This window comes from Diadema setosum, chromosome 4 (assembly GCF_964275005.1).
Source record: "Diadema setosum chromosome 4, eeDiaSeto1, whole genome shotgun sequence".
Lineage (NCBI taxonomy): Eukaryota > Metazoa > Echinodermata > Echinoidea > Diadematoida > Diadematidae > Diadema > Diadema setosum.
In genome coordinates this window covers 24,496,364-24,508,413 of record NC_092688.1, presented here as the reverse complement: position 1 = coordinate 24,508,413, position 12,050 = coordinate 24,496,364, and the positions used below count along the sequence as shown (strand labels likewise).

The 12,050-nt window shown below is 39.3% G+C and overlaps 1 protein-coding gene across 1 annotated transcript in view; it reads left to right on the top strand.

Moving 5' to 3' along the window:
* LOC140227968 (uncharacterized) overlaps positions 1 to 12,050 on the top strand; it is a 51,813-nt gene that overhangs the window by 35,982 nt on the left and 3,781 nt on the right. The window contains exons 5-8 of the mRNA XM_072308351.1: positions 1,684 to 1,905; positions 8,179 to 8,244; positions 8,431 to 8,496; positions 11,697 to 11,808. Coding sequence (XP_072164452.1) covers positions 1,684 to 1,905; positions 8,179 to 8,244; positions 8,431 to 8,496; positions 11,697 to 11,808 — 466 coding nt within the window. The remainder of the gene's footprint in view (positions 1 to 1,683; positions 1,906 to 8,178; positions 8,245 to 8,430; positions 8,497 to 11,696; positions 11,809 to 12,050) is intronic.

Genomic DNA, 12,050 nt, shown 5'->3' with positions numbered 1-12,050 from the left:
CAAGGAGTGTATTTAACCTGTTCCGTACGGGAACCTGGTGGCCTGTGTGTTAAACCTATATGGGCATCACGTCATTCAGTATGGAATGGGTTAAATTATACCATTTTATAGGCTAATTTTTCAATAAAAATCTACATCAAAATATACAGCTACCTTAAACAAGTGGGACTGTCGATAAAACGCGCAAAAACATGCATCAAATTGCACCATTTACAACATCAAAATGCAAAAAGTTCTTACCGTGGGAGGGGGGACACCCCCATCCCACATCCCCCCCCCCACTAACATGGAGTAGTGGATCTCCTTTTGTTCCACTCAATAAAGTGTGTCTCATTGCACGTCACCAGATCCTTCATTGGCACATGTCTGATTTTTTTTTATTTATTTATCTATTTTTTTTTGCCATCCACACATACTTGATTTTTGAAAAGTCATCTTGGAGGACTTAGATCGCCAGCTTAACGAGTTTCGTTGATTTCGTAGATTCGTTTGTAATGGTTTCTGACTGCTATGTCATTGCATATTGACATACATTGGTGGTAGGATAATGATGTATGAGTTGCGTACAAATTGACTTATTCTTCAGTTACTGTGTGCAATGCGTAATAAACGGGTATGAGCGATAATATGAAAAAAAGAAGAGCTTAGCTTGATTTGCTTTCAGCCTTTTTATGCACATGCTTTTCATACGACTCAGAGCCACAAAATCCTAAAAGTCCCACTGATTGATTTCCGGTAAGCCTTGAGATATACATTCTGTCCATTTTATAGGTGACGTAGCAAGTGTTCCCCTACATAACTACTCCTTTACTTTCACAACGTCTGAAAATATTTATAGTCACAATAGTTCATTCCTGGTATTTGTGTATCATCCTGCTTGTATGTTGTATTATTTTCCACGTAGAACCTGCGTTTATTGGTTGCTACAAAGGTGCCGGACAAACACTTCAGTCTCTCTTTCCACATAATGATGAATTTCATGTTCATTCTGAAGACGAATGCATGTCCACCTGTCAACAAGTGTCCGGAGGCCAAGATGTTGCTCTCATACATCGAAGTTCGTGCGTATGTTTGCAATCAGAATCATTTGCCAACATAATTTCTGACAGAAAATATTCCCACAATTGGACCTGTCCCAGCCAAACACAACCTGACTCCGACCACGTTGTGTTTTCTGCATTCAACGGTGAGTTAAAAACTGTGACTTAAAAGAAAAAACAAATCCATTGACTGTTCTATGAAGCATAGACGAATGAAAAGAAGGATCAAAATGATAACTCTAATATCGATTCTATCACCTCCAAAGCAATCATTCGCAATTGCCGTCAATGCCATAGATAACAAATGAAACACAAGGGACAAATTTGTGACTTTATAAATCACAATGAAGCAATCACATCTTCTTCAATAAAAATGCTGCAAATACATGTATTGTTATAATAAGGGCATTGCATTTATCACTATAGCGACTGCAGAAGTTTTAAGAGCTATAGGACTAAGACTAAGCCTTTTTTATCTCAGAAGTAAAACGATCACCAAAATAATCTTCGAAATTTGAGATGAACAGATATCATTGAACAATACCAACAAGGTACACCAGACAACTGATTAGAGATTACCAATGAGTTCTTTTTTGGGGGCTTATGAGATGATCAGCCGTTTTGTTTCTCCTTCTTCCAACAGTGTCAGTCGGGTTCTGTAACCATCCCGGCAATGTGTCAAATGGCCAATGGAACTCCAACATCACTAACTTTGGGTCCGTAATAACTCTTAGCTGTGGCGAAGGTTACGTCATCAATGGTAGCAAGACATTGCAGTGTGTATCTCTACCTGGAAAGTCGACCTACTTTCCTGTTTGGAACGATACAGTCCCATCTTGCCGGGCAGTCAAAAACGAAATTCACGGTGGGTTTAAAAACCTAAGAGGATGCCCTGAATATACTTTTCTTACAAACATGTATATTCATAAAAATTCACATTCTGAAATAATTCCCCTTTTAAAAGTGCAGTTTATCACGCGTATCTCTGTGGATGTATCTGAATGTGAATGATTCCACACTAAACAGAGGAGGCCTATTCGTCGCTCTCACCAGTTTCCGAGTTTTGAAAGAGAAACTTTCTCAGCGTAACCTGACTAATCCCATAACAAACTAATGTTGGATCTTGAACATCATGCATGATGTATCAAATCATGGTATCACTCCCGAACCAGAGAAAAAAAAAATGATAGAAAGTCCTATCACCGCGAACGTTACGTCAAGGTTGAATTACAACACACCAGAAGGAGTCACCTTTCACTTTATACAGCCAAGACAGCAAGAGGAAACTCGATTCTAATCCCCCTCGCTTTTTTTTTTTTGTCGAACAGGACCAACGGCGTAGCCAGGATTTGATCATGGGGGGGGGGGGGGGGCGGTTAGTCTGCGAGGGAGCGAAGCGACCGAGCCCGAGCGAGCGGAGCGAATATTTTTTCCGTACATGGAAACGCTACAGGACATGAATTATTCATAAGTTGAGCTGAAAGAATGTAATGCGCATGCCCATGGACTTCGACAATGAACGCCACATGCACATGATGCTGCAGCGAGCTAGCTAGCTACTAGTACACGTTGTACCTGTGTATGAGTGTGTGTGTGTGTGTGTGTGTGTGTGTTGTGCACAATGGTTGCGCATGTATACGTTCGTGCGTAAACATGTCACTGCACTCACGAGGTGCGTACGATCAACCTGCGCTGCAGCTAGCTGCAGGAAACTGCACTGTCGCTTGCGATCCAACACACGTTTCATTTTAATTGCACACACGTAGCACTCTGTACATTAAATACAATCACGCTCACATATAACTTCTAATTGACTAATTGGTTTGAAAACGTAAAACTAGACTCTACTGAAGTTCGATCTACTATTATTAGTTTACATGTGGATTGGTCATGATCTTATCGTTGTATTTCGAAAGTGCACTCGCGATGCTCGAGTCACTGGCATGGCATCACTGAGAAGTCGATTGTGAATGCACATTCGCTTCATAGCCAAGTACAAAGTAGCCCTACTAACTGCTCTGTGGTAGCGGTTTATTTACGAACGAATACGAGTACATGTACCCGATCGACAAAAAAAAAAAAAAAAAAAAAAAAAAAGGCGTGCGAAAGATTTCGGAAGAACTCTTATTTGGCCATTTATGCATGTACGAATAGTGGTAATGTGGCATCAATTCCAAGCCTATGGCTGTAGTTTAGGTTGTAGCTTGTAAAGCTGTTCATTTCACGCGAGCTGCGTATGTACCTGCTTCCAACAATCAACTGCACTTTCTTCGAACCCTGCATGCTCGCTCATGCTCGCCACGCCGGCTGCCCTGGCTGCGCTGACAATCACGAAGCTGTCTGCTCCCCGAATATCTACCAGCGGGGAACTGCGAATCGTATGTACTGTATGTAATGTGTGGTTGAGGGTACCACCAATCGTCACCCTAAGGATCTGTAGCTTGTTTATTCCAAAAGTATAAAACAAATTCGCCTAAATCTTATACTCAAAGTACTGCAGTTTTGAATGTGACCATTTTCTTCGCGCAGCTTAAAAAGGTACCTCACGATCGGCCATATGGAAAGGTTGTCTCTTTTAATACACACAGAACACGCGCGCGCGCACCCTGTGTTATAACCTATGGAGACGCACAAGCAAAACCCGACTTACTGTCATTAATGGAAAAATATCATAGAGTAAGTAATGTCCGTGGACTTGTGGCTAGCGGTTTTCTAGTCTTATGACATTTTTCTGTAGAATACTAAAATTAGAAGATAAATGGACTTCTAATAACGTCGGACTGGCTGCTCAAAAACAGCTTTGTGAGTTCACTTCAGAATAACTGCCCCATAAGATTGTACACACTTCCTGAAGTATTCGCCGTGTGATGCAGTGATACCTCCCTATTTGAAAGGCTGTATCTCCGCAACCGAATGGCACATGAAGCTGTGGCTTCTACCATATTACGCGCCAAAAAATTCTCTATCATATATGTCAAACTCATTGTGATTGGATTGTAGGTCTTGTCGGAATTGGCAAAAAAACTGAGAAGGTCCCGTCCTCAATCCAATCACAATCAGCGACTCAGAGAAGCTCATTATCATATGACGTCACTGTTTATTCGTGGCTGCATTTGGACGAGTTATGATTTTATATACCGTGAGTTATAACGTAAATTGGATATGTATTTCTCATTTCTAAGTTTCCTGAAGTCAGCGGTGAACCCTTGTATTAACTGACCACCTACTGTACCAGTTATGACTTTATATGTTGCTGAGAAGATATAGAAAACAGGAATTTTCTTCTTCGATGATGTTCGATGATCATATCTTTCTCGGCAAGCACATCACTATACGCAGAGTGCACCATTGTGTAATGGGGGTGAACGTGCCCAGGTAACCGCGAGTGGAGCATGAAGCACAGTGCAGTGCAGTGCCGGTGGAACTTGCGGTGGTCAACATTCCAACATGATTGTGAATCTACACTACATCAGCTTTCAGTTTCTATTTGTGCATCTTTTAGAGTGTACTTGGCTTTTGCTATTAATTTACTGAAGTTGCTGCACATGACCAGAAAGCGACTGTCAGCAATATAAGATTGATACCTCAGTCAGTGTGTGCGTATATGTGTGTGTGTGTGTGAGTGTGTGGTCAGTTAAAAAGCAGATAATGTAAACAATTTCATGAAAAGCATGTAATTCATGTTGTCAATGTAGATTTAACCCATATAATGCTATGTTTATGACTGCCCCTATGTTGTTTCTGCAGCATTTTACCCATATTCGACAATGGACCAGTCCGTATCACTGCTGTGTGCAGGACGTGTGTGGCAGACCTTGTAGGCTCATGAATAATTCAAAGCGTGCACCTTGGCGTTTTGTGTGTGCGTGCAGCGCGCACTCTCAGCTGTAGAATGATTTTAGTAGACTTTTGGCCAAAAACCTTTCCATATGCCCCCTCCCTCCATAGGTAATACACGTGAATTTCACAGCCATGCGTCGTTACCTTGAGCGAATGTGTAATTGAAACGTGTTTAGTCTGGTTTGTTAGTTTTTTTGTGAGTTTGATTTTCGTTTCTTCGTTTTTATTGTTTTCATAGCAAATGGCACTTAATCCCACGCGTGCAGCCATGATACGCAGGGTGCCGATGTCAAGGTACCCTGCCGATAGGTGGTACTCTTACCATACACTGTATGTACAGTATGCGAGTCCGTTCATTCGTGTACAAATTGGCCGAGCTATAGAATTGTAAGCTATAGAATTGTAGAGTCCACGCGCTTGCGCACTTCAAAAGTTCAGCTCAACTTATGAATAATTCATGTCCTGTAGCGTTCCCATGTACGGAAAAAATATTCACCAGGGGCGCGAGGTGGGGGGGGGGGGGGAGGGTGGTGTCCCGCCTCCCACGGTAAGAACTTTTTGCATTTTGATGTTTTAAATGGTGCGATTTGATGCATGTTTTTGCTCGTGTTATCGAATTGAAACAGTCCCACTTGTTTAAGGTACCAATATAATTTCATGTCGATTATCATTGAACAATTTGGCTATAGCAATGGTATCATTAAAATAAGTGTCTTGTATTAATTCTTACACTGAATATCATGAACGCGACTGAACCCGAGCGAGCGGAGGGTGTGGGGGGGGGGGGGGAGGTGTGGGAGGGGGTGTCCCCCCTCCCACGGTGAGAACTTTTTGCATTTTGATGTTGTAAATGGTGCAATTTGATGCATGTTTTTGCTTGTTTTATCGACTTGAAATAGTCCCACTTGTTTAAGGTAGCAGTATATTTTGATATAGATTATTATTGAACAATTTTCCTATTAATGGTATGATTTAAATACACTTCTTGTATTAATTCTTTTCATGAACACGACTGAACCCGAGCGAGCGGAGCGAGCGAGGGGGAAGGGAGGTTGTGGGAGGGGATCTTTTTGCATTTTGATGTTGCAAATGGTGCAAATTAATGCATGTTTTTGCATGTTTTAACGAGTTGAAATAGTCCCACTTGTTTAAGGTTGCAGTATATTCTAGTGTAGATTATTACTGCACAATTTGCCAATAATATATATAAAATGGTATCATTAAAATAAACTTTTTGTATTGATTCTTACTCGAGCGAGCGGAGCAAGCGAAGGGGAGGGGAGGGTGTGTCCCCCTCCCACGGTGAGATCTTTTTGCATTTTGATGTTGCAAATGGTGCAAATTAATGCATGTTTTTGTATGTTTTAACGAGTTGAAGGTTGCAGTATATTCTAGTGTAAATTATTATTGCACAATTTGCCAATAATATATATAAAATGGTATCATTAAAATAAACTTTTTGTATTCATTCTTACTCTTAATATCATGAACGCGACTGAGCCCGAGCGAGCGGAGAGAGCGAGGAGGAAGGGGAGGGTGTGGGAGGGGGGTGTTCCCCCTCCCACGTGAGAATTTTTCGCATTTTGATGTTGCAATGGTGCAATTTGATGCATGTTTTTGCGTGTTTTTGCGTGTTTTATCGACTTGAAACAGTCCCAATTGTTTAAGGTAGCAATGTATTTTCATGTCGATTATTATTGAACATTATGGCTACAAAATGGTATTATTTAGATAAACGTCTTGTATTAATTCTTACACTGAATATCATGAACGCTTTGTTCAGCAATCAAACAGAAAAAAAGACATGCACACGAGGGGCATTTTCCCTCCCAAACGAAGGTGATTTTGAATTTTCAGACCTTAAATTCAGCGATCTGGTGCAAATTTTTTGTGCAATACTTTTTCATCGAAGTGTTAAAATCACGGAATTTAGCTCTTATTCCGAATGTGCATCATCTGTGTGCATCATGTACAAAGTCTAGTGAGGAAGAGCTTAGGGGAAGGGGGATTCCCCCTCCCGCTCGTCGGAGCTTTTGCGTTTTAAGAATTGAAATAAAGCGATCTAGAGCACACTTTTTGTGGAAAATTCGGAAATTGTCATTCCCAAAATGTACTAGGTCTAAAGTGGGTAACAAGCAATGGAATGCTGGCAAGATACCTCTCCCATATTCAAGGGAGCCTTTTTTTTTTTCAGTTTTAAGCTTTTAAACTGAAATTCAACAATCTGGCGTACACGTTTGTTGGGATATCTGAAAATTTTTCAATCAGAAGAGAAGTGTAGCAAGTCTGTGGAAGGAGATTCTATATAATTTCTGATTGCAGTTAAACGTTTTGGTGCACACATTTTGTGTCATATTTGGAAAACTGTTTATGTTCAAAGTGTAACCACAGTCTACATGCATGGGGAGGGGGGGGGGGAGGGGCGGCCGAGCAGGAAGAAGGCGTGGGCGAGTGTTATCTCCACCCTTCCCGTACGATGGAGCTTTTGCCTTTTTTAAGGTTGAAATTGAGATATCTCGCATACGCATATTTGATGGAATATATGGGAAATCATAAAAAAAAAAAATGATGGGGGGGGGGGGGCTTAGGGAGGAAAGGGTCGATAAAAAGAGGAAATTCCCCTTGTACATAAGGGAACATTGAGTTTTCGGAATATAAGTGATAAGTCATGTGCGCTTAGAATTTTTCATAATTTGTTGTAAATCTAAAAAGTGTACTAAGGCTAGGGAAAGAGGCACAGAGGGGGAGGGTCTGGGAGGGGGTATCCCCCTCCCAAGCACGAGAGATTTTGCATATTTTGAACTGAAATTCAACGATCTGGTGCACACTTTGAGTGAAATATTCACAAAATTATGATCTTATTTGATGAAAGGTTGAAAAGGAGACCCGCTTCATGTGCATGCATACAGTATACACGCATTTTTTTCCGCCTCGCAAATCCCCGTTCCAAATCTTAGGAGGGGGGGGGGGGGGGGCGACCGCCCCCATCGCCCCCCCCCCCCCCCCCCGGCTACGCCAGTGAACAGGACAATGTCATATCTTATTGGCTAAAGAAAGCTTTTAATTCTCATGAAGAGGACACAGAATACAGAAAAAAAAAAAAAAAAACGCAGAAGGAACAGTGTTCAATATGCGGGCGAAAATATTTGACCCTGCATCACAAACCAACAAAAAGTCGCAAGACATGGATTTTATTTCATCTATGTGGCTTTTCCGTCAAACTTAATGATATTCATAGACATCATTTTTTTTTTTTTTTTTTACAGACATGATTTGTATTTTGTATGTTCGTTTACAGAAAATACACTTCTAGATGTTACACCCAGCACCAGCACTAAACAAAGTATAGACTACAGTAATAGCGGTGAGTATCGATAAGTTTAAAACCAGCCAAAACGTACACTGCCACTCTGTGTGCCTGAATAGGACGATTAAGTGATAATAAAGCATCTGCAGTAAAACAATGAAAAAAAATGTAATAACTTGCATACTGATGTAGATGGGATCTAGTACTTATACTGCCGTATTTTCATTCTTTTGTTTTCAAAAGCTGTGGACAGCCATGCTTCTCAATGGCCAACGACAATGAAAGAAACAACCGTCGTGTCTCCTTCAGGTGATCAAAAAATCTGGTATCACCATGCTTATGCTTGTGTTGTACATAGAATATTATGCTGCTACAATCCTAGATTGATACAAAGGGTGGCAAATCCCTCTTGCTGTCTTGTTTGTGAAAAGTTAAGAGTGAACCATTTTGCCATTATTTACCTTTCACTTTGTACCCCTTAATTTTCCCATAAGTAAGGTTAGCGGAAATGGGATTTTCTTTCCCTTATGAATGGTGAGGTATGTCATATTTTCAAGCAGCATGTATCATTTTCAAGAACATTATTTTTTTTTATCAATATTACATTAAGCTGGATAAGATACGATTTTTCCCGATTCACATCTTCTTAAGTTTAGAACATGTGGAAAAGGTTTTCATTCACAATTACCTCTAATTGCCATGGTAAAGTAATCTCGTATGTACTCAGGGTCATTTGTGATTTTTTTTTTTTTTTTGTGGAAGAAGAAAATGAATGAATTGAATTGAATGTGAATTGAATAGACTGCATAATGTTGCTAGCTAATCTAACGTATACAGTTAAACTCGCCTAAGTCGACATCGCATATGTCGAATAATCGCGCAAGTCGATAATTTTAAAAAGTCCCGATTTTTCCCCATTGACTTACGTGTATTAATTCACTCATAAGTCGAATTTTTTAAGTCGAATACTCGCTTAAGTCGATGAAATTCCAAGAACACTTTCACGGAAAAACCATTGAATTCACTGTGCCTAAGTCGAATAAGATTTTATTGTGTAATAAATCACTGTCAAAATCACGAGACGCCAGTTTTTGTTTACATACAGTATATACCAAAAGAAACTGCGTAAATAAACATTAACGTTTCATTAACGCAAGCGGTTTCACCTGAATCGTTAGTAACGCAAATTAACGATCGGGAAAATTAACGTTTGTAGCAACGATGAGTAACGATCCCTAGCGCAAATTAACGATGTTTCGTTAACATTAACGATAGGTAACGCAAGAACTCACGCGAGATTTTGGTTTTGTAACGAGACCTGGTGAAAGGACGACGTAGCCCCTGCCGAGTGTAGCGATCTATGCCTTATATTTAGCGGAGTCTTTTCGCGAATCGAATCACGATTTCGCGAATGGTTAATTTGCGACCGGGGTCACCAAAAAAGCCAAATGTTTGCCTTCAGTTTTGGAAATGAAGCGGTAACAATCGGTTCCATAAGATGCTGAATAAATGTTAGATGTTTGCTCTTTTAATTTTGGAAATGAATAACGGTAATAATCGATTCCGTATAATACTAAAATAAATGTCGGATGTTTGCTTATACTTTTGGAATGTCAGAGATTTGATTTTGCGTTCGGAAATGAATAAGGATTAAAAAAAAAAAGTATCCGGAAGATGCTGAAATAAATGTCGAACGTTTACTTTGACGTTCGGATATGAAAAATAATGATATTCAACTCCATACAATGATAAAATAAATGCCGGATGTTTACTTTTACGTTCGAAAGTAAATAACAATTACATTCAGCTCCGGAAGATGCTAAAGTAAATGTCGAATTATCCCTTTGACGTTCGGAAATGAATAACAATAATAATCAACTTCGTACGATGATGAAATAAATGTCGGATGTTTACTTTTACGTTCGAAAGTAAATAACATTAACATTCAGCTCCGGAAGATGCTAAAGTAAATGTCGAATTATCCCTTTGACGTTCGGAAATGAATAACAATAATAATCAACTTCGTACGACGATGAGATAAATGTCGGGAGTTTGCTTTTACTTTCGAAAGTAAATAGCAATAAAATTCGGCTCCAGAAGATGCTAGAATAAATGTCAGATGATTGTTTTTACGTTCGGAAGTGAGTAGCAGTAATATTCTTCTCCATACGATGCTAAATAACTGTCGGATGTTTGCTTTTAAATTTCGAAATGAATAACAGTAACATTTAGCTGCGTTTGATGGTAAAGTTAATGTTTGATATTTGCTTTAACGTTCGGAAATGAATAACAATAGTATTCAACTCCGTCCGATGATAAAATGAATGTCTTATGTTTGCTTTTATGTTCGAAAGTAAATAGCAATAACATTCAGCTCCGGAAGATGCTAAAATAAATGTTGAATGTTTGCTTTGGCGTTCGGAAATGAATAACTATAGTATTCAACTCAGTACGATGATGAAATAATTGCCGAAAGTTCGCTTTTACGTTCGAAAGTAAATAGCATGTAACATTCGACTCCTGAAGATGCCAAAATAAATGTCAGATGATTCATTTCACTTTCGGAAGTGGACAGCAGTAACATTCGGCTCCTTACGATCATAAAATAAATGTCGGGTGTTTGCTGTTGAATTTGGAGATCGAATAACGGTAATATTCTGCTCCGTACGATGCTAAAATAAGTAACAGACTGTTTCTTTTACATTTGGAAATGATTAACGGTATCAATCGGCTCATTTAGATGATGAAATAAAAAGCGGATGTTTGCTTTCACGTTCGGAAATGAATAAGGATGATATTCAGCTCCGTAAGATCCTAGAATGAATGTCGGTTGCTTGTTTTTACATTTGAAAATGATTAACGGCAACATTCGGCTCCGGAAGGTGTTAAAATACTTGTAAATGGTGGATGATTGCTTTTACAATCAGAAATAAATAACGGTAACTTTCGGACCGAACGTAGGACCGATTTAGTTTTGCTTGTTGTTTTTTTTTTTTTTTTTGTTCGGGCCACCAAAAAATAAAAATCAATCATTTTGGGGCCACCAAAATAAAATTTATAGTGTGGAGCCCTGGCCTGCATCAATGTGGATAAAGTGTCTTGCTGAAGGGCAAATATCGGGCACACCGCTCCACCTCTCGGCTCCAGAGTAGACAACATACATGTGTACATTATACATATGTACGTGTGGTGTAACTTTAAGTCGATTTTTTTCGACTTACGTACAAGTCGAAACTCGCCTAAGTCGATGTGTTTTGCTCAGTCCCGAGAAGATCGACTTATGCGAGTTTAACTGTAATTTGTTTCGGAAAACTCTGATTACTGACTGAATTTCTTTAGTTTTTGAAGGACCTTTTCGTATATATATATATATATATATATATATATATATAATTGTGTTCAGCTTTCTGTCCTGTCCTGTGTTGCAATGGAAGTACTACCAATTATAGCGAATGGCCCTAAATTAAATGGATGAATTATTTTTCATAATTCTTTTTCATTTTTTACAGATCCGGCGACAAAATATATTTCACTGACGTACATATTGGCCACCATCTTGTGTGTGGTTCTCATACTGCTTCCCATTTCAATCCTGGTTTGGTGCAATCATAAAAAGAAAAAGTGAGTCTTTAAAAGGGCATTGTACCGGTTTTTTATTTTTTATATGTTGTTCTTTTAATTCTAAAAGACCCAGCGGTGCAAACAGAATCAATATGTCATAACGATTAAGTCCGTAATTTAATTTTAAAAATGGAACTTCTTAGGTGATAATTATGCTAATGAGCTGACGAGCCCGGATGTTATGATGTCACAGGTGCTCTCACTATTACTGATTACAAGTGCTCGCATACGCGTGCGTTAAT